Genomic DNA, 27519 nt, shown 5'->3' with positions numbered 1-27519 from the left:
TCATCTGTAAAGTGAGGAAGCTGAGGCTCAGCAAGATTCTGTACTTGTAGGAAGTCATGCAGTAAGTGGTCAAGATAACAACTCAATCTAAATGAAAAATGAATCCAGAGCTATTTGGCTTTAAATCCCAAATCTCTTTCCTAGATTACATGCAGCTCTAACTTGTACTTAAAGAGGCTTAAATATCCAATCTTCGTTATAAAAAATAAAAATAAAGCAAAATGGGGACACCTGGGTGGCTCAGTGGTTGAGCATCTGCATTCGGCTCAGAGTGTGATCCCTGAGTTCCAGGATCGAGTCCCACATCGGGCTCTCTGCATGGAGCCTGCTTCTCCCTCTGCCTGTTTCTCTGCCTCTCTCTGTATTTCTCATGAATAAATAAATAAAATCTTAAAAAAAAATAAAGCAAAATGATGGGACCATAAACAACAAAGATTACCAACTACAGGTTTGGAAGAAGAATCTTAGAGGATGGAATTCGATAGGCTTCATACACTCCCACCTAGAAAATGTAGGCCCAGGATAGGGGTCTTCTTTTGGGAGATGTGCTGATGATTCTCGTGTGATATGAAAGTGGGCCACACCACTCAACTGAGGCCTGCAACTTGTTCCCCCTCCAAACTGCAATCCAGTAACAGTGTTCATGGAGTAGAAATCCTCTTGACGAGGCCTTGTCCACCTAGTTGGACAGAGGATCTGTCTGGTCCCTGTTGACTGTGTTCTGAGGTTCAAACCTGCCACTTCCCTCAGTGGGCTGGACCAGCTAGCAGCCCACTCAGTTCATCTCTGTTCAGACTCATTGCCCTTCGTTTTAAGTATCTGACTTCCTGGTTGGGTCTGAACCTGCCTAGAGTTCAATATCCAATTGATTCTTCATGCCAAGCCAGATACTTGTTACTGATCCTTTTAACCTGCTGCTATATCAATGTAGGATAATATACATATTGAAGAAAGATCATGACAGAAAAACCCAAAGCCTGATCCTTTCTGTTCTGTCCCCTATTCCTCCAGGCTGCTTAATACATTGTAAGCATTTTTTCTCATATATCCCAGACCTTCTTTTTATCATTATTCTATTCATTATTGTTAGAGCACTTCCATTTATCTGAGCCCTAAACTCAGCCTCAAATTTTAAGTAACTGTTACCACTGCTAACCACCATCACCAACTCTTCCTTCTCCAAAACAATTATGTTTGAGAAGAAAATCATCTCCTTTCATATGATTTTAGTTATCTCCTGTCTTTTTCTTTTAAATGAATCTTCTTCTTAATATTAATTACCTTTAACTTGGAGACTTTTAGAGAAACAAAAGACTGTGTTTGTTAAACTTTTGTGTGTGTATCAGTAGATGGGCATGTTTTATAGTAACCCTTACTGTGGTGCATTCACTCTGTTGTGTGCATGTGAGAGTGGGTTCATTACTATTTTCTGAGAGGAGATGTGAATGGGAGCAAACTGTGGCATGTACAGTGTGGTGCCTTGTGCTTAGACTTTTGTGTGGGTTGATTATCTCATTTAATCCTTATGACTGTCTGGCACAGTTCTTACTAGTATTCCCGATTTGCAGATTAGGAAACCAAAATTTAGAGCTCATTAGAAGTGTCCATAGTCATACAAGATGCAAATCCAACCTACCAGGGAGCAGAGCCCCTGCCAGGTAGCATCAAAGGTAGAATGCAAGTTAGAAACAATTCAGTTATTGGCAAGGACTGATGCAATGTCTGTTTACATTTCGAAAGGTTAATATGGGATGGATTCTTTCAACTGTAAATAACTTGTAGAGCTTCAACTTTAACTCAGTTAAATGGATATATTTATATCATATCCTGTTGAGAATGACAGTCATTTCTGGGTCCCATCATAGTTGCGCTGTTGACTTGAGGTGAATGCTGAATGATGGCTTCAACCCTGCCAACATCCATAGAAATACAGTCATCTTTGTGTAACTAAAATTATTCTCTGGTTATACACTATTATCTGATAGAGATTATAAAACATGCTCTACTGATATTCCTCTAAAAGTAAAAAAAGGAAAGAAAATATGTTTCTGTGTACTGTGTGAAGTATAGTCAGACCTCACATAAATTTCTCATACTTTAAAAGATTTTATTTACTTATTTGAGACAGAGAACGTAAGTTGGGGGGGAGGGGCAGACGGAGAGGGACAAGTAGACTCCCTGCTGAGCAGAGAGGCCCTGAGGTGGGGCACCATCCCAGGACTCTGAGATCATGATCTGAGCTAAAGTCAGATGTTTAACTGCCTAAGCCACCCAGGCGCCCCTAAATTTCTCATATTTTTGACCTATGGATCTTTTCCTTATTTACTCATTGCACTTGTTAAAATGCAGGCTCATCTGAAAAATTGTTAAAAATAGTTTTTAGACAATGAATCGTATTTTCCCAATTATTTTGATGTTATAATTGTCATGATAATTCTCCAAGGGGAAATTATCTTTATTCACTTATTCATGCATTTGGCAATAATTTATTGCATGTTTGCCAAGTACCAAACTGGTGGTACTACTTACTAGCTGTGTGATGTTCATCAAGATTTACTGTCTGGGGGGATCCCTGGGTGGCGCAGCGGTTTGGCACCTGCCTTTGGCCCAGGGCACGATCCTGGAGACCCGGGATCGAATCCCATGTCGGGCTCCCGGTGCATGGAGCCTGCTTCTCCCTCTGCCTGTGTCTCTGGTCCTCTCTCTCTCTGTGTGACTAACATAAATACAAATAAAAATTAAAAAAAAATTTACTGTCTGGGGCTCAGTTTTTACTTGTGTAAATTGAGAAAAAATAATGTCTACCTCATAGGGCTGTTTTAAGGGTGAAATGAATAATCCACATAAATAGCATAGAACAGGTCTCGGCATATTGCACTTGCTCCAACTGTCAGCAATATCTCTAGTGGTGAATTTGGGGAATGTGCATGAATAAATGTATATTTTACCCTCCAAAAAGCACATATTCTGCCAAGAGAAATAAGGCTATAAAGAAATAATCATAAAGCATTTTGTTAGTTTCAGTAGGTTATCTAGTTCAAGATAAAGTGATAAGAGCACAAAGGAGCAAGTAATTAACTGAGTTGTAAGTTTTCAGGACTTCCTTCATATAGGAGATGATTCTGGAATTATATCTTAAAGGATAAGCTGGAAGTTTGAGAAAACAAACAAACAAACAAAAAAATAAAAGATCCGGAGTAGATATTCCAGGCAAAGGGTACTAAGGTATATGACTGGTCTTATTCAGATAACTGCAAATTCTTATGGTCTAAGTGATAGATGGAGGAGGGAGGGTTATTTAGCCAAGTATCTTTCAATTCTAGCTGTGTATTATTAGATAACAGCACATAGAGCTTTAAAAATATATCTAGTGGGGCTATATCATTTATAATTCTATTTTAGAAGGTGTGGAGTGGAACTCTCAATCTGTCCACAGGTTAGAAGCTCCTACAGTACTTTTAAATATATAAATATGGGGACCTCATCCCCAAAGATTCTGATTTAAGTTCTAGCTAAGCTACGATGGAGCCCAGATATGGATGTTATTTAAGTATATCCAGGTAATTCCAGGGTGCATTCAAGACCTAGAGTCCCTGGTCTAGAATGAGAGTCAAGAACATCTTTAGTCTTTTGTTTCACACAAATATTCCTGATACATAGCCCAGAATAACACTTTTCTATCTCATGAAGGGCTTTTTAGATCATTCCAAATAATATAATCTTTCAGTTATGGGGAGTCACTGGAAAATATTCTTGTTTGTTAGCAAAAGTTTCCCGTCTCTGCATCGTATAACTAGTGTCATTGCCTGATGAGTCAGTGATAAGATGGGCAGCTCAGATTTTGGTACTGTCTCACAATGGGGGGAAATGTTATTTATAGAAAAACCTTTAAGAAGCTAAGTATTTACTCAAGATTTTAAAACTATTAGTCTGTGATAGAATCAAAAAGTTAAGAGAGTGAGTAAATATGAGTAGAGTTTGGACTTCCATCCAAATTGAAAAGAACAAAACAATGTCAGTTACTTTAGTTAATCTGTCTCAGTGGTGCACATTCTAGGCACCACAGTGGAGTCTGGAGATACAAAGATAGATACAACTTAGTGAACCATTTGTCTGTCTGGAATCTGTTAAACATAGGCCGTGAAGTCAGACTGTCTGGTTTTGAATTCTTGATCTACCACTTACTAGCTGAGGCTTGGAAATTACCTAACTTCTTTTCTTGGTTCAACAATAGTACCTAATAACAGTATCTGTTTTCGTGGATTGTTGTGAAAATTAAATGAGAGATTCATATAAAGTGTTGAGCACAATGCCTGGCACATTCTAGCTGCTTTGCCTTCCTGAACTTTTTGCTCTTTCTTGTCAACTTTGAGGGTGCTAGGCTCTGTTTTTGTTTCCCTTCCCTGTGCTTTGGGCTGGAAACTCTGTGGGGTTGTCAGAGGACTCACTTTGTTTGCTTTCTCTCAGGGATTACTGTCCTGTGCCTAGTGTCCAGTGGTTCATATATTTTGCCTGGTATTTCACTGGTTTATGCAGGATGGTAAGTCTAGTCCCGGTTATTCTGTCTTAGTGAGGGGTAGAAATGACACATGTTAAAAGATTTATTTGAACAGCCTAATATAACAAATATACATTTAGGATTTCAGTTAGTGTTTGACCTTTCTAGTCTTTGAGAGCCATTGATGCTAAACAGGGTATCCCTGCAGTGTGGTGAGATGGTCTGTGAGCACCGTAGGTCATTCCTAATCCTAGATCATCGCTCCTATGGCAATACTGCCCTTTTGTAGAGATACAAGAGACGTTCCTATTTCTAACCTTTCCCAATGGTAGGTAACGTTACAGTTGTTCATTTCCATCGCAAATTAAATTCAGTGGTGAATACACTGAATAACTTGAAAGGTTATTCTTCCTGTTACTACTCTGGTGACAAGTATAGTTAAAAATAAGGTGAAAATTTTGGAAGAACTTGCATTTGCGGTATCAGGAAAGTCCTCAGTGATAAAGTACATGTAGAAGAGTTTTGAGGATCTTCTCATGGTTTAGGTTGACAATCAAACATCATGTTGGCAGCTTAGGTCTTAACACCCTGAGACCCCTGTCCCCCAATCATTTTGGTTTTTGATGAGGCGGCTCAGACCAAATCACTTTAGAATAAGATTTGATTTGTAAAACCTAAGGACATGAGTTAAAAGCAGGAAATCCTATTATGCAGGTCAAAATATGTGTTTCTAATAAATTAGCAGCAATAATTCTTAACACTCTGGTAACAAATATATCAATATCTAGATTTGTATGTGCTTAAGTTTTTTATAGATGTGTTATCTAAATTCTGCTTCACTTTTCTTTCTCTAATTAATATTTCATGAACATCTTTTTACGTCAAACATCAATTTAGCAGTTACATAGTATTTCTTTGCTTATATGTACTGTAATTTACTTAACCACATCTTGATATATATTTAAATTTTTTCTGACTTTTTGATATATCGACAGTGCTTTAATTAACATAATTGTAAATTAAAATTGTCCATTTATGAAACTGATGTTTTTTTTTTTTTTGAAACTGATGTTTTAAACATTAAATTACTAGGCATGGTATTGCTGGGAGTGCATATGTTGAATTTTGAAACACTAATTGCCTCTTAGGAAGGTTTGTCAATTAAAATTTCCTCCATATTCAAATTAGAGCACCCATCTCCTATTCTGGGCTTGTTATTCTTTTTAATCTTCACAAAATCAATAGTTGAAAAGTGAGAACTTAATGTTCTTATTTTCCAAGTGTTTGTTTATTTGCTTATTTTTTATTTGAGGCTAAGCAATCTTTAATACATAGGACATATTTTTCCTTTCATGTTCTATTTGTTTTTGTGTCTTTATTCATTTGTCCATTCTTCTTACTCATTTGTAAAGCTTATTTTAGTTAACGTTGACTCTTTGCCTCTCATATATTCAAATATTTTTCAGTGTAGGTTTTGTCCTTAAACCTTGTTTATGGCATTTTGCTGTTGTAGAGCTTAAATTTTTTAGGTAAAAAACTTTTGTTTCTTTTACCTTTTGGGGTCTGATTTTCCTGACATGTTTCACCAGTGCTACACTGAGGACAGGGATGATGGGGCTGATCTGTGCCAGGGCAGGCAATTGTTTATTAATTTTAAATTCTCCAAAGACAATGTGCCTTCCGCAACTCTCAGCCTTCAGCTCTTATCACTCACTTTCAGATGATGATTAAGAAGACCTTTTGCATCCAAGTACTATCAACTTAGCTATGAGTATGTCTTCAGTACTTTCATACATTTATATTTACATTCAAACTTTTGGTTTATCAAAAGTTTATTAGGTGTAAGGAGTGATGCGGCTACTCTTCTCTTTAACAGACAACTCACACCATTATTTATTTATTAAAAGTCTGTCTTGGGGATCCCTGGGTGGCGCAGCGGTTTGGCGCCTGCCTTTGGCCCAGGGCGCGATCCTGAAGACCAGGGATCGAATCCCACGTCGGGCTCCCGGTGCATGGAGCCTGCTTCTCCCTCTGCCTGTGTCTCTGCCTCTCTCTCTCTCTCTCTCTCTCTGTGACTATATATAAATAAATAAAAATTAAAAAAAAATAAAATAAAAGTCTGTCTTTTCCCTGATGCTTTGAATGTCACCTTTATCATATCTTTCCTGCATATTTCTGTCCAAGTTCTCCATCTAGTTTCAGTGTTGTGTAGATTTTGGTAGAATACCAAAGATTTTAATTATGTTATTTTATAGGACAATCTGATATAAACTTTTGTTTACTCAGCATTTTTGAAATTCATGATTTTCAAGTGGATATTATACCTTTTCAGAGAAACAACTTAACACCAATATTTTATGCATTTTATATTTAAAGATATGGATTAGGGATAAATGTCTCATGTTATTCTATATACTTTGTTGATTAAGTATCATTTTATTGCAATCTGTGACAACATATTTGATGCAGACCAGCCCATTTGATGGATTACAGTCAGATCATCATTCAATGTTTACTGTTTGGGGGAGTTTATTTTCCTAAAGGCATCTACTGCTTCATAGATAACTTCTGAAGAAATTGTTAGTGCAAACAAGAAATTAGAAAATCATTAGAAATTCATTGGATAAGTTCAAGAAGTACTTAGAAGTGCCTTATGTTGTAGTTGAGATACTTCCTAGATATATAAATAAGGATTGTATTCTCCTGCTGGGGATTGTGTCAATGAAGATATTTATTTTGAAAGGGAGCAGATAAGAAGGTTAAAATCATTTCCATTTTGAGGTAAACATTTCTTTCCATATCCTTATAATTATCTTAGTGTCCTCTGACACTAAGAGGGAAAAATTTCTAACCTGCATAGCTCTAACATCTATGGATTGATACCTAGAAGGATATGTGCCTTGGACGAAAATTTAGGTTAAGTGACCATTGAGTTTTTCTGCTCTGTGATCCTGTGATTACAAATCCTACTGTTTCTAACAGTAAATTTACCAACAGAACAAAATACTGAGTGCTTTAATAGTCTTTGAATAGTACCTTGTTACGATAGTTACCCCAAAAATGTGTTAGGTGAATAATAAATAATTGAATGAGATTGATATTAGCTTCCAAAAATCCCTTTTAAGTTCCAGAAAGGTAGCCATAAATATTGTTGTTGAACTAGCTAATGTGTGAGTAGCTCATTATTTGGAAGTACTTTTGACTATACTGTTCACTATCTTTGTGGCCTTAGGAAAACACATTTTTATACAGATTATGTAATTTGTACAATGGAGAGTCCTCCTCTGCCCACCACAGGTGATTTTTGTGCATAGCAAATGAAATACTTAAGAAAGTGTCTATAAAATGCTTTATTAGTATGAGTTAGGAGATGTTATATGTTTACATTATGTCACAAATACAGTTGATTAGGGACCTATTTAAGAACTGTCCTACTTACACAATTCTTTAGTTTTGGATGTGATTATGATATTATGGCTATGTAGGAAAATGTTCTTTTTCTAAGAAAATAGCTATTATATGTGTCTCTATATAGACAGGCATATATATAGACAGGTGTGGGAAAATGGTGTGTGTGTGTAGAAAGAGAGAGTATGAACAAATGTGACATGTTAACAGGAGAATGTTAACAATTAGTACAATAGGGACTATGTTCCTCAAATTTGACATTCCATCTTTCTGATTCTTCACGTCCTTCCAGCCTGGTGAAGGACTGCTGAGTCTCATCTTAAACTTTGTCAAACAGAACTCTTTCCAAATTCATCACTGACTTCTGGAAGGCTATGAATTCATACTTTGTTTATTTCCCTGGCTATATATTTAAACTATAATAACAATCATATATGTTCATTATGGAAAAAATTTTAAGAAAAAAAAATTAAAATAATAATAAAAAACTACCCACACTTTTAGCACATAGAAGTAATCATTATTATATTCAGATGTAATTCTTTGTAAATTTTTTATTTTGAAAATGTTTAAGTCCACCAAAAAGTTGAACAAATAGCACTATATACACCCATATGCCCTTCATATACATTAACTGTTTGCCACACTATCCTTTCTTTCGCTTTTGTTGAATATGAATTTGAAACTTTGAAATTAAATTACAGACATCAAGCTGCCATGCCTAGACATACTGACATTCTATTCTTTAGAATAAGGATGTTTGTTTACATAATCACAACACCATTATCATAGCTAAGGAAGTGAACTCACTTGATTTTTTTTTTACATGTTTGATAACCGTCTGTCCTTGTGGAATTATATCCAACATTTTCTTTTCACTTACATTATACCATGTCATCTTAAAAATGATTTTAAGTTAATGCATAGCACACATTATTTAACCAATTTCCTTTGATAGTTGGATTTCATTAGATTGTTGATATTTTGACTCTTGTGAATCATGTTGAAATCACTCTTTGGTCTGAGGAATTTAAAAGTGATTTATCTCTATTATGAGATGAAATGTTTTATTTCCTTTTGAAAGAATTTCAGTCATGAACCAACACCTGAGAGAGAGAGAGAGCTTTTGGATTTTTTTAAATTTATTTATGATAGTCACAGAGAGAGAGAGAGAGAGAGAGAAGCAGAGACATAGGCAGAGGGAGAAGCAGGCTCCATGCACCGGGAGCCCGATGTGGGATTCGATCCCGGGTCTCCAGGATCGTGCCCTGGGCCAAAGGCAGGCGCTAAACCGCTGCACCACCCAGGGATCCCCAGAGAGAGAGCTTTTATTCGTTTTAGTTATGGTTTTATTTTCATTTTTCCATTGGGTACAAGGAGTAGAGTCACAATTTCTGGAAATAATGAAGGCGTTGGACTTCAGTCAAGTTTAAGTGATTTGGAGTGAAGTCTAGAAATCTTGCCCTCTTGACCTCCCTTTGTTTGACATACTTCTCTGGGAATAGTTATTTTTAGGAATGAAAAAAAAACTGATGTAGGGCTTCCCCCCCCCCATTAAGCTTAATTTCTTTAATTTTGCAATATTACTTAATAATTATTATTGAATGTTTATCATTATTTTTCAAGAGCAATTTTGTGGTGAAATGTCAGCACAGGGCTGTTAATTGGCTTGAATCTATGTATCTCTTTATAGAGACGACATGGCCTGATTTAGAACTCATCTTCTGGACTCTTCATCAGCATAGATCCCTAAGATACCTCCTGGGGTGTATGAGCCCTGGAGTTGGGTGTATTTATTAATATATCTGCTTATTTTCAGGATTTCGTGCACCTGAAGTTGCTAGAGGAAACGTTATTTATAACCAACAGGCTGATGTTTATTCATTTGGTTTACTACTCTATGACATTTTGACAACTGGAGGTAGAATAGCAGAGGGTTTGAAATTTCCAAATGAGTTTGATGAACTGGCAATACAAGGAAAATTACCTGGTAAGTCTTATTTTATCTACAGTAAAGATGATTATTTTTGCTAGCAGCAGCTTTATATCCAAGTTATTTAATTGTAGTTGTATACTTAATTCATCTCACAACTCATGATTTTTTGTTTGGTGCATGAAGATTCTTAAATCCTGTGACACATTAATAAAAATCATGTGAGAAAGATAACAGTTTTAGACTTTTTTAAAAAAACTCCCAAATTAACATTGATATATTTGGTATTATATGTAGAAGAATATTCAGAAAATTGCTGTTAGAGCTCCATGCTTAGCAACTTCTGTTCTTGTAATGAGTAACTATGTATGTGCTCATTAGCCTGGAATATTTTCATTTTCTTAGAGAGAGATAATTTATATGCAGGGATGGAAGCTTGAATTATTTATAATAAGAATTTTTAGTCGTAAATATTAATAAGAATTAGTAAATGATTGTTTAATGAGATGAGATTTCATTTTGAATGGTTGTTTCATGCTTTTAAGAAATTCTAGAACATTGTTGTTCATTCCTTGACTGTTAACTTCAGTGCCCTCTACAAAGTACTCTTTTATATTTTTTTCATGTTTTCTACTTTCACTTTCACTTAAGAAATATTTTTGACTGTATGCTATGTGTCAGTACAGCAAAAATAGATTTAACTACCTCCTTTGGGGGGACATTTAAAGATTCCCAGCAAAAGGAAATTTATTATTTGCATAAACTTTTCACACAATCTGGGTCATTGCCCTGATTTCACAAGTTACCTGTCCAGTGATAGTTCCCAGGTCTGTAGTTTATACCAGTTAGAAGAATGGCATTCCTCTTGTAAAAAAAGAAATGTGCACAAACTGACACTGGGGACATGATCAAATACTTGCTGACTTTAAATATTAAAATAAAAAGTACTTCCATAGAAGTCTAATTATTATATGAACAAAAGTATCTTCAAAGTATATGTGAAATGCAGGTGTGGAATGAAAAATCTATTTTTTTATTCAATCAGTCTTTGTATCTTTTTTATATAATAAAAATCAAGAAGTCTTTTTGATGTCTCTAGAGTAGAGATAAAGTTAACAAAACTATTTCTAAGTTTGTGAGATAAGTAGATCCATAATAAATATAGGATTATGGAGATCAGCGTTTTCCTTTGCATGGTCTGGACTTCTTATATACATTGAAAGGAAATGAAATAATTGTTCTGAGTTGTCTGATGTTCTAGCATGATATGTTTTTGGATGTTTCAGATCCAGTTAAAGAATATGGCTGTGCCCCCTGGCCCATGGTTGAGAAGTTAATTAAAAAGTGTTTGAAAGAAAATCCTCAAGAAAGGCCTACTTCTGCCCAGGTACTCTTAGAGTCAAAATTTATCAATATTTTATACAGAGCATCCAACCATGTATACACACATATGTAATCTTCTCACACACACACACACACACACACATATATTCAAATACATAAATAAACACACACATCTGACAAACAATCATAAAGCAAAACTTTGATATTTGCCCCACCCAAGGCACAAAATAAAGAGCATTGCCAACACCCTGGAAGCCCTCGTATGCTTCTTCCTGATTTAACACTCTCCTTTCCCTATAAATAGCTGTTTTGCTGACTTTTGAGACAATCCTTTTCTTTCCTTTATGTTTGCTACCTAGTTTAGTTTTCTTATATTTTTCTTTAATTTAAAATAGAATTTTTCATGCTGTGTTCTGAAATATTTTCAATTGTTCTCACAGCCTTATTTTGTAAGCTTTATGGAGATTGCTAAACATCACTGTTGGTTATTTTCACTGCTATTCCATTCCACTGTTTGAGCAAGAGTATATATATCTATGATCATATCTATGGGTATTGGTATTGCTTCCAGTTTTTTGCTATTATGAACATGGTTGTACCTGTCTCTTAGTGCAGAATGTATGAGAACTGCTTTGTGATATATACCTAGGAGTTGAATTGCAGAATCATAGGTTATGTTTTCTGAAGAAGTTGTACTAGCACAACACTTTCATCATCTGTATCTTAGGGTGGCCATTTCTCTATAATATTCTCCCCAGATTTAGTACTGAGTTCTTAATTTTTCCAAATATGTTGTCTTGTGTATTGATTTACATTTTACTAATTACTAATAAGGATGACCCCCTCTTTATATGTTCATTGGTTATATATATGTTTACTCCTCTAGAAAATGCCTGTTCATTACTTTGCCCATTTTCCTATTGGATTATTTGCTTACAAATGAACCAAGGAAAAGAAAAAAGAGATACCAATCCTCTGTTGGTTATATATATTGTGAATTTATTTTCCCAATTTGTAGTTTGCCCTTTTATTTCCTGCCAGTGCCTTTTGATGAACAGAATATCGTAATTTTAATACAGATAACTTTAACAACCCTTTTTATGGTTATTACTTTTTTTGGGGTCCTGTTTTAAGAAGTCCTTATCTCTCCTAGAATCCCAAGAATATTTACCTATGGTTTTTCCAAATGGTTAAGTTTTGGTTTTGACATTTAAGTTCTTAACCCTTTAGGAATTGCTATTTTTATCTGAATCCAACTTCCTTTTTTCTATATGAATAACTAAATTTTCCAGCTCTATCTATTAAATAGCTTTTTCCTAATTTTTCTACTGATCTTCCCCACCTCCCCCATTTTCACTCTGTAATTTGTGAGATACACACACATCTACACACGTCTTCTCTTACATTGGTCAGCTTGTCTGTTCTTCCTCTAAAACTGTCCAGTCTTAATTCCTGTCAGTGTATAAGTCTCCTTTCCTTACTTATTTTTCTCCTCTAGAAATGTGTTAGGTATTCTTGGGTTTAGTTTTTCCATATACATTTTAAAATTGCTTTGTCAACTTTTATGAAAAACCCTACTGTGATTTGGATTGGACTTGGGATGAATCTGCAGACAATTTGGGGAGGATTCTATCTTTGTGATATTAAGTCTTTCTCTTCTTGGATATGGGTTACCTTCCTATTTATGTCTTCTTAAATGTCTTTCAATATAGTTTTATATTTTTGCATACAGATCTTTTGCATTTTTTCCCTCAACTTTCTTTTTGCAAATTGCTTTAAACCCAATTCCTGGCTTGAGGTGTTGTCGTTGTTGTTGTTGTTGTTTGTTTGTTTGTTTGTTTAACTGCCCAGGCGATAGGAATCTAGTCTACAAATCTTGAGAACAAGACTGGGGATAACAATTTCTCGGGGTTCTTTTCCCTCCTCCCCCTTTGTCTATAAACACCATCTTTCCTTGTGCCAGTGAAAGTGGAAGCATGGAGTGGCTTTATTTCTAGTTCCCATTTACTCTGAATATGCCCTTTGGAGTCCCAGCTTTATTGGAACAGGCCTTTATTGAACTCCACTTTGGGCAGGCTCTAGATTTAAACTTCTTTCTTACTGGCCAACAAGAAAACCACACATCAGTTTTGCCTTCAGTAGACAAATGCCTTAAAGGAAATATCTGGCTTTAAGGTTCTGTTGACCTCTCTTTCACTGGATTCTTTTACTAATATTTTGGCCTAGTAAGTTCTTAAGATGTTGTCAGATCTTTAATTTTTTTAAGAGATTAAAAAATAATTTTCCTAGCATTTTAACTTGCTTTTAGATGAGTGGCTTGCCCAACTAACGGTTCCATCTTTTCCACTGATAATAATCAGAAATAGATTGCTTGGGATACCTGGGTGGCTCGGTGGTTGAGTGTCTGCCTTCAGCTCAGGGTGTGGTCCCGGAGACCCAGGATCGAGTCTCACATCAGGCTCTCCTGGAAGAGCTTGCTTCTCCCTCTATATCTCTGACTCTCTCTCTATGTCTCTCATGAATAAATAAATAAATAAATAAATAATTTTAAGAAATACATTGCTTACTATGTTTTGCACTGAAACAGATTTTAATAGATCAGATCTCTATGTTGTGGACTCTTGATTTGGCATAACTCATTGAAAAAAATTTGTTTAATTTTAAAATTTCTACTCAAAAATAGCTGAGTACATACACTGACTTTAACAAACATTATGTTATTATCTTGGCTACTTTCCTTGACCTCCCCCTTCCCCTAGCTTTACTGAGACATAATTGACATAAACATTGTATTGGTTTTTAGATGTACAACATGATGATTTAATGCATGTAAATATTATGAAATTATTACCACAGTATGTTTAGTTAACATCCATTACCTCACAAGTTACAATTTTTTTTCTTGTGATAAGAATTTTTAAGATCTACTCTCTTAGCAGCTTTCAAATATACCATTTGCTAACTTTAGTCACCATGCTATGTTACATTCCTGTCTTATAACTGGAATTTTGTACTTTTTGACCCCCTTGCCCCATTTTACCCACTCCCATGCTCTGCCTCTGGCAACCACCAGTCTGTTTTCTGTATCTAGAAGCTTGGTTGGTTTTGTTTTATTTTATTTTATTTTATTTTATTTTATTGTTTTTCAGATTCCACATATAAGTAAAACTTCATATACAATATTATACTTTATATACAGTATATAAAACTCTAACATACAGCATTTGTCTTTCTCTGTCTGACATATTTCACTTTGCAGTATGCCCTAAAGGTCCATCTATACTGTTACAAATGGCAGGATTTCCTTCTTATTTATGGCTGAATAATATTATATTGTGTATATATAGACATACATATATACATTTACATATATATATAATATTTTCTTTATTCATTCATCCATTGATGGATACTTACATTGTTTCTGGATCTTGGCTATTGTGAATAAGGCTGCAATGAACATGAGGATGTAGATATTTTTTAAATATAATGATCTCATTTCCTTTAGATATGTACCCAGAAGTAGAAGTTCCATGATAGTTCTATTTTTAAATTTTTTTTTTTTTAGGAATCTGCATACTGTTTTCCATAGTGGTTGCAGCAATTTATATTCCCACCGACAGTGCACAGATGTTCCTTTTTCTCCACATACTTGTCAGCACTTCTTATTTCTTATCTTTTTTATTTTAGCCATTCTGGCAGGTGTGAGGTGGTATCTTTCGGTGGTTTTGCTTTGTATTTCACTGATAATGAATGATGTTGAGCACATTTTCATGTACTGGTTGGCTCTTTGTATGTCCACTTGTTTTTGTGTTTTGGTTACCACTGGTGTTAATCACACAGACTTCCTGTATTTTTAAAAACAATTTCACAGTGTAATTTTCCATAGCTGAATTATTGTCTTACTCTTTCCTCCTTTTATTTTCACTGATACTTCACCTGTGTTTTATAGATGACATCACTACCTTGATTTTTTTTTTTAGCATAGAACAGTATTTGACTTTGACATACCTACTTAACCTTTAAATACAGTATATATTAGGCAAGATAGGTAAACTTATCACCTTTGTCAGATGAGGCATAGAGAATAAGGAGCTTTCTGAGTCTTGTGGGTGGAAGGCAAGTGGCTGCGTCATGGCTTTAATTCCAGTTTCCTCAGTCCTGGTTCTGTTTCCTTATGGTGGTCCCCACCCCACCTCCCCTGTCTCTCTAGTTCTTTAGTTTCAAAGAGAAACATGAAAACAGTATCTAGAAGTGATTTGTGAATTTCATTACCAAAGATCAAAATTTCTTTTCCCCTCAATTGGCAGAAGGTCTATTCCATTGGTGGCCTGTGTTTATCTGTAACATAATGTGGCTCTGCAGTGTAAAATTGAGTGAAGAATAACTCCTGACTCTGCTAAATTCCTGCTCAATTGGCACTTTTGAGATTTTCTTTCTTTTCAAGTTACAAAACATACCCTAAAGACAAATAGTGTATCTCATGCTTAGTCTAAAAATAAGTATTAATTTTAATGTAATTTTATCTGTAGTTTGGATTATTAATCTTGTTGCTTGGATTAGATAGCAGTTTAAGAGATTTAGGTTTTTCTTGATACAGCTATAAGAGGTAGTTCTACATTTTGTACCATAATATGATCTTTCAAGAGGACATATATTAACTTGATGTGTACTGTTTTGTTATTTTAAAAACTTTCTCAGGTCTTTGACATTTTGAATTCAGCTGAGTTAATCTGTCTGATGAGACATATATCAATACCTAAAAACTTTAGTGTTGAATGCATGGTTGCTACAAATCATAACAGCAAGAATGCAAGCATCTGGCTGGGCTGTGGGCACCCGAACAAAGGACAGCTCTCATTTCTTGACTTAAGTACAGAAAAGCACACTTCTGAGGTAACTCCAAGCACCCTTTAAATTACAGCTACTTTGAAAAATTTATTTTGCTAATTATTTTAAAGCATGTTATTAGTTTAAAAAGTTACTTTGGAAGAAATTAAGTGAAAGCAACATAGTATTATTTAGTTTTCTGGTAGAACAAGAGCATTTATATGAAATTAAATAGTCTGTGTTTTGTTTTAAAATCATAGTATATGTATGTCTTCCATCAGGATCTCTAGAAACAGAGTCTTAGACAGAATTACTTATACAAGTGATTTAAGGAGAGAGTAGCTTTTAAGGAAGTGAAGGAAGACAAAAAGAACAGGGGAAGAAAGTTCACAAAAATGTAGTTTCTGAGGAAATCTACCCTCAGTCTCTGGCCATGAGGAAATCTGAGATGTGAGTAGCAGCACAGATTGATCTCTCAAGGGAGCCAGTCTTTGGATTACACGTAGCAGTCTGCCAGAGGGTGGCTATGGCGTAACCTCTGAGCCATTCAGGCCAAGCAGACCCCACCAGCGGAGGGCGGTCTGTGGGGAGGGTGCAGCTCTGAGCTGTTAGCAGCCCATGCTTGGAGCAGTGGGGTGAGGTAGGGGAATGTGGGGAGGGGAGGGGGAAAGGGGGGAGGGGAGGGGGAAAGGGGGGAGGAGAGGGGGAGTGGGGGAAGGGGTGGGGTGGGTATACCTGACTGGTAGGGCTTTACGAGATGGATTGATAAATTATATTAGCAAATACAAGATAAATTTCTAGACTTAAAAATTTAATATTTTGACTATTGCCTTGAAATAAATGTATGCCTAATCATTATTTAAGTTGAACAGTCCCCTCTTATTATTTTGATGGAATGAGAAATAATGATACTCAAAAGTAAATTTCGATTTTAATTCTAGTTTTCGATTCACTTTTGGTAGGCAAAATTGTCTGCCAGTTAACTCATTTATTGTTGAACGTTCAATAAAAATTGACATTGTTTTTAAAATTAAGAGCAATAGAATAAAACGAACTTCATGTATGGATCACCATATTTCCATTCTGTTCAATTTCTAGTCACTTAAGCTAGAATCAAATAAGTTCTTCAGCATTTGTTTTCTTTCCTTCTTTCTTCTTCTTTGTCTTCTTTTTTTTTTTTTTTTCTTTCAGGAAGTTACTGATAGTAGAATACTGTGCCTGGCTTTGGTGCATCTTCCTGTTGAAAAGGAAAGCTGGATTGTGTGTGGGACACAGTCTGGCATGCTCCTGGTCATCAATACCGAAGACGGGGCAAAGAGACATACCCTTGAAAAGATGACTGATTCTGTGACTTGCTTGTATTGCAATCCCTTTCCCAAGCAAAGGTGCCCTAGTGAATTTGACCTTTGGGAGAAAATTATATACCTTTTAGATGACTGAATTGTGTGGAAAACTGTTACTGCTTCAGGAAAAATGCTCATTTTTTAACATACTTCTATTTCTTTGCATATATTAAGGGTATTGTGGGAAGGCCACAAAAATATTCTAGGTTAAGCCGAGGCAGTTATTTAACAGATCAATCCTTTCTTCAGGTCTGCCAGCCCTACTGAGGGTATTACCTCAGCTCTAGTCCCTTTCTTTACCAGCCCTTTAGCTTACTTTTCTTTGTAGGGCCTCCTCAGGGACGACCTTTTCTTTATCCTTTTTCTGAATATGAACAGCCTGTTACATGCCAGTTTAAAACAGATCAGTTAACTACCAAATTGAGAAAATATCCAATAAGTGAATTCATAAATTATTAATAGGTGAAAATGACACACCATTATTAGTTGTGGGGGTCTCCTTCCAAAGGATTTTATCTAAATGGCAGGTGTGAGTAACAGGTTGGTTGCTGTAATACTTGAGGCAGGATGATTTCCAGGAGCCATTGAGATTATACTCCATGTATTTCTCTGGTTGAAGTCAATACTGGAAAATAAATATTAGAAATATTTAATAATAAATATTAGAAAAATATGAAACTCAAGTTTCGTGCAGCTAAAATAGGAAGTTCACTGGCAGTTTGGGAGTTGACGTTATTTGGATAGTGTCAGAGAAAAATTTTGTCATTAAATAGTCAAGGAAGGCTTTATTTAAGATTGTTGCGATAAAAGACACAAGTTGAACTCAACTCTGCTGAAATGAAAGGTGGGAGAGTTTTGAACACGAGGGTGAGCTACTGGAAAAGTACTGGAGGACTTTGTGGGAGGGTCAGTGTGATAGGTCATCTGTGTTTGCTAATTGCTGCTTATTGAAGTTAGGCTCCAACCTTCCCACAGAGACTGGGAGATAGGGCCCTGCCTTTCTTGATGCTAACATTTGAAAAGGAAGGCTCCTAGTTCCTTGAGAAAGACACACCTGGGCGGTAAAACTGACAAGAGGTCAGGAGGAGTTACAACTCAAATGCGCAGAAGAATTTACAAATGTTAAGTTTTCCAAAGTAAATGCTATAAGAAAGGGAGGTCAGGGGCCGTGTCTAAATCATGAAGAAGCTAGTCTAAAGGTTAGTCAACCTAGAAGGGAATGTTAGGGTCATCTTGGTCAATATCAGCATTCTTTTTGACAATTTTAACATTTTTGACTTTTTTTTTTTTTTTTTTTTTAGCAAGCAAAGAAATTTTCTTCTGGTGGGGACTGCTGATGGCAATTTAGCAATTTTTGAAGATAAAACTGTTAAGGTAAATGTTGAATCCATTCTACATCAAAGATTTTTAAGTTCTTTGTATTATGTATGCTTATCCCTGCCCCTCTTCTCAATGATCATAAATCCTGCTTTTCATCTTTTTTTTAATTTATTTTTTATTGGTGTTCAATTTACTAACATACAGAATAACCCCCAGTGCCCGTCACCCATTCACTCCCACCCCCCGCCCTCCTCCCCTTCTACCACCCCTAGTTCGTTTCCCAGAGTTAGCAGTCTTTACGTTCTGTCTCCCTTTCTGATATTTCCCACACATTTCTTCTCCCTTCCCTTATATTCCCTTTCACTATTATTTATATTCCCCAAATGAATGAGAACATATAATGTTTGTCCTTCTCCGACTGGCTTACTTCACTCAGCATAATACCCTCCAGTTCCATCCACGTTGAAGCAAATGGTGGGTATTTGTCATTTCTAATAGCTGAGTAATATTCCATTGTATACATAAACCACATCTTCTTTATCCATTCATCTTTCGTTGGACACCGAGGCTCCTTCCACAGTTTGGCTATCGTGGCCATTGCTGCTATAAACATCGGGGTGCAGGTGTCCCGGCGTTTCATTGCATTTGTATCTTTGGGGTAAATCCCCAACAGTGCAATTGCTGGGTCGTAGGGCAGGTCTATTTTTAACTGTTTGAGGAACCTCCACACAGTTTTCCAGAGTGGCTGCACCAGTTCACATTCCCACCAACAGTGTAAGAGGGTTCCCTTTTCTCCGCATCCTCTCCAACATTTGTTGTTTCCTGCCTTGTTAATTTTCCCCATTCTCACTGGTGTGAGGTGGTATCTCACTGTGGTTTTGATTTGTATTTCCCTGATGGCGAGTTTATTTTCATCAAATGTTGCATACAGTAGATCCTCTATAAATACTTGTTGACTGGCTGTACATTTTATATGAACGAACTAAGGATAAGATGATGAATGAGATCTGATTTATGATGTTAGGAATGAAAGTAATTCTATTTTTATGTAAATGAAGTGATAATTCATTTATATAAATATAGTGTGGAAAAAACAAAACTTAAGTTTTAAATCTGGTTTGCCACCAACTTTTTCTTTAGTCTGGAAGAAGTCATTTAACTGTCTGTTCCTCAGATTCTTATTTGTCAATAAAAGATTTATTCTTCCCTCCATCCACTCATCTGTGGTTCCATCTGTTTATCCAACACCCTACCCATTTATACTCCTTGTTATCAAAGAGCTTATTGTCTAATGAGAGACAGACAAGTGGAGTATAATCCCTTGGTTATTTCCTGAACATTTTTTACATGGAGAGATAAAGAGATTGGTTATAAGGATAATGTTTTGCATACCACTTGAATTGAATCATGTTTTCATAAATCCTTTGAAAAATGTATCTTGAATTTTTATTTTAAGTCCTCTAGCCATTTATGATGGAAAAGTAGCTTTTAGAAAGCACAGCAAATTTTACAGCATTTCATTCTGCAGATACTCAGCTTATTGAATGTATTTCTCTTCTTGGCAAAGTGTAAAGGAGCCGCTCCTTTGAAGATACTAAATATAGGAAATGTCAGTACTCCACTGATGTGTTTGAGTGAATCCATGAATTCAACTGAAAAAAACATTATGTGGGGAGGATGTGGTACAAAACTTTTCTCATTTTCTGATGATTTCACCATTCAGAAACTCATTGAGACAAAGACAAATCAGCTGTAAGTTATTTCTATCTATATAATTAATTTACTGCTTTATTCATGTTTATTCTTTATAATCATATCAATAATACTATTGCAATCCAAGCAAAAATCTTTTAAAATGCATAATTTGCTTTTCTATTAAAGACATCACCCAGCCCAATCATATTTGAGATAAAATATAAAAGCCACAATAATCTTAGTAGTATTTACCAATCTAAATTTTTAAGTTTCATTATCTCTTTATATAATTAAACATAAATTTGAAAGGCAATATACTCAGTATTTTACTTCACCTGTTGGTTTTACATATGTGTCTTGGATAGCTTCCATTAAGTGTTGATTGTAAAAAGCATATGCTGCAGGAATAAAGTCATCTCTAGATTTGATGATTATATAGAGTCCTCTTTACAGTGAAGTTAGTGATACCACTTCCCAGTGAAAATAAAATAAACTATGAACCTTGTTCCAATTTGTTTCAAGTTTTAGAGTTGTATTTTAACCAGTTGGTTCTTACTTATTACATTCCTCAGGGAGAAGCAACATAGGATGGTAGATAATAGCATATATTGTAGTTCAAATATTGGCTTTGCCATGTATTGATTTTGTGAACTTGGGAAAGAACTTAAATATCCAGTCTTCTCTAACCTGAGAATTGTAATATATTCTATCTCAAAGGGATGTTTGGAAGACTAGACAAAAAATTAATATAAGGAGCTAACATAATGCCCAGCACTTGGTAAGCTCTTAGTAAACATTAGTTATGATTATTATTAGCTTTGAGTCACAAATCCCTATCTCAGAGAATATCCTGCTTTCTCAGTATCCATTGAATTACCTAAGACTGAAATTCAGGAGTAATCCTTGACTACTTTGTCCTTTACTCTCTTTGCTACTTAACTCTCCTCCTAATTGACTCTCAAATTCTTGCATTTCTCACTTTTCCTACTGATGCTTCCATGGGCCAGGCTGTCTGTCACCCACCGTTGATGGCCATGTTAACCAGAGCCTCTTTCTAATCAGTTCTCAACTTCTGATTGGGCTCCCTTCAGTCCATTCTCAATAGTATAGACAGAGGGTCTTTTCTAAAATGCAAATCAATCTGATGTCAGTCTCTTACTGAAAACCCTCAGTCACATCCCACTGCCCTTTAAGTGATGTTCAAATTTCTTAAGCGAGCCTACCAGGCACTTGCTTCCCTCTCTAGATTAATATTTTGCAGCCTCCTTGCCCTCTGTGCTTTGGCCAAACTGAAATCATCTCCATTGTCAAAGACAACCTGCTCCACTTTTAACCAACCTAAAAAAGCCTGAAAATATTTAAAAAGAAGGCCCCACAGTTTTCTTTGCTTTTTTTTTTTTTAATTCCATACAGCATGTTATGAGATCATTGGTATTGATCCCCTAAAATTCCATGTAAAATTGGGAGTATAAGTGCTTTATCAGAGAGAATGCCTGTAAACATGAAGCACCGAAAGCTGTTCATCTCCCAAAAGAGGTTAGGACCCAGCTTCATAGACACATGGAAATATTTACTCGCTTCTCAAAAAGTGTCTCCTGTTGCCTTGGACTCTCCCTGGCTAAGCAGATACCACATTGCTAATTCGATGCTGCTTCATCCTCACTACCCTCCTTTTTGGACACACTGACAGAGGCATGATGAGTAGTGGAAGATGATGCGGTCTCTGGAGCCACAGGCCTCTGAAGACCTTTGTATAGTCCTGCTTCTGTAACATGCCAGTCATATGGCTTCAAGCAAGTTACTTAGCATTTGTTAAACATTCTGTAATTACAGACATTGGGACTTGTAATATTTTATAAGATTTTTTATTGAGGATCAAATAGAATAACACACCAAAATATTTTATAAATTCTGAAAGTCTATAGAATATTTGGGCTAGTTTGAACTGTCTTCTGTTAAATACAGCAGAACTCAGGAAGGAATTGCCTAAAATGTAGTGGCTCTTTGGCAACACATGTTCTTGCCTCCCTTGCCAGGACAAGAATAAGATGGAGAAAAAAAATCTTCCTGCCCTAAGACAAACTAAAGATTTTTTACACCCTGTGATATTTTCATGTCATTTATCTGATCGAATTGCAACTTTACCCATTTTTACTTTTTTCTTGGTTGTTCATTCCTTCTGTTGGTTCATTCTTCATCTATCCATCCTTCTGTGCATCCACCTGCTTTGTTAACCAGGCAGTTTTTTAGATGGATACTTACCCATTTCTCTACTATATGTATTTACTAGATAAATAGGTACTTGGTAACTCTTTACTGGATTGTAGTTGTATAGAAAACACATGGTCCTTGTCCTTAAGAAATCACATTTACAGTCTAGTGTCAGAGACACAGTAATTAATAAATACAATTTTATATTTAATAGGCTTATATATTACATCTGGTACCAGTGCAGGAGAACAAAAGGCTGGTGTATTTTGATAGGTCAGGGATGAATGCCAGAGATGCTGATATTTAAGTTAAGCCTCAAGGGCTGACTAGGAGTTTGCCATGAAGATAGGGCATATGGTAGCCAATCTGTTTGCAAGAAATGAAGCACAGTGGTGTTCTTTCTTTCCCTCTAGGTTTTCTTATGCAGCATTCAGTGATTCCAACATCATAGCAGTGGTGGTAGACACGGCTGTCTACGTCGCTAAGAAAAATAGCCCATTTGTGGAAGTACGGGATAAGAAAACTGAAAAACTCTGTGAACTAATAGACTGTGTGCACTTTTTAAAGTAAATATTTTTATTGTATTTTATTGTGGAAAGAACATAATGTGAGACTGACCCTCTCGACAAATTTTTAGTTATACAACATATTGTTGACTGTAGGTACAATGTCATTGGTTCTTTATGTTATGCTTGGAAGAGCTGTCTTTATACTTCAGATTTCACAGAGAAAGGAAATATGACTAATATTACTTTGTTTCTGCCTCTAATTAGAACACTAAACAAACAAAAACAAACTCAGAAACAAAATTGTTTGGGTACCTGGGTGGCTTAGTGGTTAAGTGTCTGCCTTTGGCTCAGGTCGTGGGATCAAGTCCTGCATTGGGCTCCCTATAGGGAGCCTGCTTCTCCCTCTGCCTATGTCTCTGCCTCTCTCTCTGTGTCTCTCATGAATAAATAAATAACATGTTTAAAAAATAAAAAAAAATTGTTAATGCTTTTTAGCACCTTCCCTTGGTATCTACCAAATGTCATGTTGGGGGGAAAAGGGAACATAATAATTATGGTTTCTTCAAGGTATTACAAAGACTATCCTCTAATGAAAAAATAGTACATTATTGAAAGTGATCATACTGGATTCATTGCTGACTGTACATCTAGCTAGTAGTGTTACAATATCAAAAATTACTGCTTTTTAAAAAAATATGGTTATTTATTTGAGAGAGAGAGAGAGAGGAAATGAAGGGAGGGTAGTGGGAGAGAATCCTAAGCAGACTCCATGCAGATCACAGAGCCTGACTCAGAGCTCGATCTCATGACCCTGAGGTCATGACCCTGAAATCATGACCTTAGCTGAGACCAAGAGTTGGATGCTTAAACAGCTGAGGTATCCAGGCGCCCCTCAGAGTTTACTACTTGTAATTGTCCTACAGATTCAATGATACTTTGCTCTAAAGATAAAGTAAAAAAAAAATTTTTTTAAATGGGGGATAACCTACTACACTGACTAGTGCACTGACTGTCTTAGGATAAAGGGTCAAGACACCAGGCTGACAGGCAGTTCTTAGTCTGCTCCAGCATGTCAGACACAAATCTCAGACTTTAAATCAAACACATCTTTTGTGTGCTGCTGCTGGGAAACAGGACCACTGCCAACCTTATTTCTAGCCACTTTATAATTTTCTTTTGTTTTGTTTTAATGTGTAGATTTTTTTATACTCTGGAGAACATTTAGATTACACACTGTGTCTGTAAAATGAGACTTCAAAGTTTACTCTCCTAGAATCTTTTTGTTTTTCTCTGGATGGTAAGGAGATTTGTATTCTGAAGTGCTGAGAGTGCTGCCTAGTAAAGGCTCCCTTTCTTCCTGAAGTTCTAAAAGTATTAGGATTCTTTTATTTCTGAACACCTCATTTTTTTATGAATTATTCATTGGCTCAGGGAAGAGTTTAGTGGTTGGTATTGATATCTTTTACATATAAATGACTAAAATTTAATTTTCTTTGTAACTTTTAAACTTCATGGAAAGCTTTTGAAAATAACTTTTTCTATTTATATTGGGCAAATTTATTTTTTTAACTGAATTACATAGGCTTATTATTTATAAAGATTATATCCATTTTATTTACTTCAGAATTTCTTGAAGTCAAGAGATATTGTGTTATCTTTGATAATTTGTTTCAAGTAGAAAAACTACTTCAACATTCTGTATTTAGCAAAGCTAGTTTTGTAGAATTTTAATGATATATAATGTATACTGATATGTATTCATAATATAAAACACTATATAGTGTGTATATGTAGACACACATCTATTTTATCTCATAATTTTCGATAAAATTATTAATGCATACTTTATGGTTTTAGGGAGGAAATGGTAAAAGTAAATGCAGAGTCAAAACACAAGCTCTCTTACTCTGGGAGAGTGAAAACCCTCTGCCTCCAGAAGAACACTGCTCTCTGGATAGGAACTGGAGGAGGCCATATTTTACTCCTTGATCTCTCGACTCGTCGAATTATACGTATAATTCACAATTTTTGTGATTCTGTCAGAGTCATGATGACAGCACAATTAGGTACGTTTCTTTCCTTTAGATCTTTTCTCATATTGTTGAAATTATAAAAATATGCTTTTATTTTTAATTTTTCTCTCTTTTATTTTTAATTTCTCTCTTTCTAATGTCATTTGAAGTATCTTAGCAGGTTCCATAATGAAATAGGAATGGGATACATTTGGAATCAGGTCATTCAAACATGGAGGGAGTACATGCTCTCAGTCCCATTGAGAAGCAGATTATTGCAGCTGAGCACTAAATTTGCGTCTTACTTTCTCTATACCTAAGGCAAAAAGAGGAAATAGATAATGTTGAATATTTAAAATTTAATCAAAGATATTAAAGCAAATATTTATTTTGATCCATTTAAGCTTCCCACCCTTATTAAATTTGGTTTTTCATTCTATAAGCAAATTTATATTCTTGTAACAATATATGCTGAACTCTACAATGTACAAGTATTCACAATGATGATTTATGCAAACTTTTATATCTTTTCTTGCTCTTACTTTTCTATTTAAACAGGAAGAAATCATAAGAGCACGTGAAATATATTTCCTACATAAATACATTCCATTGTCTTCTTAACTAATTTATTTGGCTTAGAGAATAGTATTAGCATATATACAAAGTTGATCATGAAAATAACATAAGGGAATTAAGTTCTGCAAAACTAGAGTTTATGTAACTTTAGCAAGTAAGTCATAATGTGTTTGAAAAGTGAAAAAAATAGTAAATTCCTTTTACAGGAATATATTAAGGAGTGACAGGTGTTTCTCCTTACTCTCACCCATTTTTTTTATTGGAGTTCAATTTGCCAACATATAGCGTAACACCCAGTGCTCCTCTCACCAAGTGCCCCCCTCAGTGCCCATCACCCAGTCACCCCAAACCCCCTGCCCACCTCCCTTTCCACTACTCCTTGTTCATTTCCCAGAGTTAGGAGTCTCTCATGTTTTGTCACCCTCACCGATATTTTCACTCATTTTCTCTCCTTTCCTTCTATTCCCTTTCATTAATTTTTATATTCCCCAAAAGAATGAGACCATATAATGTTTGTCCTTCTCCGACTGACTTACTTCACTCAGCATAATACCTTCCAGTTCCATTCATGTCAAAGCAAATGGTGGGTATTTGTCGTTTCTGATGGCTGAGTAATCACCCATTCTTTATGAATGGATATTGGAGTTGCACAAAGGTTAGATTAGATGCTGTGAGTGGTTGGTTCACTATCAGGATATATATCCACACACGCAGAGCAGTAGGTCTCTAGTGAGTTGTCTCTCTAGTTTTATTCTACCAAGGTTGTTCCAACCTCTAATTTAATTAGTATGTACTTCGGGACCCAAGTGGTTTTTCATTACTGACATTATGTGGGATTTCAGTGGGTTTAATTGATTTTTTAAAATAAAGATAAATTTAAACATAATCTACAAGTGCAGCAGCCTTCACCTGCCTTTGCAGCTTCTGTCAGTTTCCACATTACTCCCAGCGCTTTCTGATCTAGAATATTGTTAGTCCCTCTGACATACCATGCTTCATGCTGCCTCAAGGTTTTTCACGTGCTGTTTCATTCTTTGCTGATTTAACATAAGGTAATGTAGTTAAGTAAGACAAGAAGATAGACTAAGTTAACTCATTCTTTGAAACAGTAGTTCATGTATCAAAACCTCTGAGAAGTCAACACTGATGAGGTCAAACTTCCCTATTTGGGGCTCTTATTACATCTCTCTTGCGTAGCATTGATCCTAGTCATGGATTTTTTTCATTAATGTCAATCTCCTCACTAGAATATAAACTGCATGTGCGTAAGTCTGCATGTGTTTGTTGACCCTTTCATTGCTAGGGCCTATCTAGGGCATCCTCTATAGAAAGCTTTTGGCAGGGATCCCTGGGTGGCGCAGTGGTTTGGCGCCTGCCTTTGGCCCAGGGTGTGATCCTGGAGACCTGGGATCAAATCCCTCGTCGGGCTCCCAGTGCATGGAGCCTGCTTATGTCTCTGCCTCTCTCTCTCTGTGTGTGTGTGACTATCATAAGTAAATAAAAAAAAAATTAAAAAAGAAAAAGAAAACTTTTGGCAAATGTTTGTTGAATAAATTAGTGAATGAGTTGAGAAGAAAGTATGGTTCTGTGACAGACTATCAGTATATACATCCATGCAGTTTTTATCCAAATGGTTCACATTTGACTAGTGCCAAAGCACCTTCATGCATATGATCTCATTTAATATTATAACTTTCTGTGTATAAATATTAAACCCATTTCTTACAGGTTAAATTGTTTTATCAGATTAACATAATTAATAGAGATTATAGCAAGGAGTAGATCACAAATTTTCTAACATTAAATAATTGCTGGTCTTGGAGAGTTTTTATTCAATGTA

At 35.6% G+C, this 27519-nt stretch overlaps 1 protein-coding gene across 1 annotated transcript in view; it reads left to right on the top strand.

The window, feature by feature from the left end:
* The window catches only part of LRRK2 (leucine rich repeat kinase 2), a 139803-nt gene that overhangs the window by 109959 nt on the left and 2325 nt on the right, over window positions 1-27519 (top strand). Inside the window, 8 exon segments of the mRNA XM_025455630.3 lie at window positions 9726-9896; window positions 11126-11226; window positions 15885-16079; window positions 17205-17398; window positions 18658-18730; window positions 20244-20428; window positions 22996-23148; window positions 24949-25157. Coding sequence (XP_025311415.3) covers window positions 9726-9896; window positions 11126-11226; window positions 15885-16079; window positions 17205-17398; window positions 18658-18730; window positions 20244-20428; window positions 22996-23148; window positions 24949-25157 — 1281 coding nt within the window.

The sequence above is a fragment of the Canis lupus genome, chromosome 27 (genome assembly GCF_003254725.2).
Source record: "Canis lupus dingo isolate Sandy chromosome 27, ASM325472v2, whole genome shotgun sequence".
In the NCBI taxonomy this organism is placed as follows: Eukaryota; Metazoa; Chordata; class Mammalia; order Carnivora; family Canidae; genus Canis; species Canis lupus.
The sequence above is the reverse complement of the archived record's forward strand: the minus strand, read 5'-3'. Positions and strand labels throughout refer to the sequence as shown.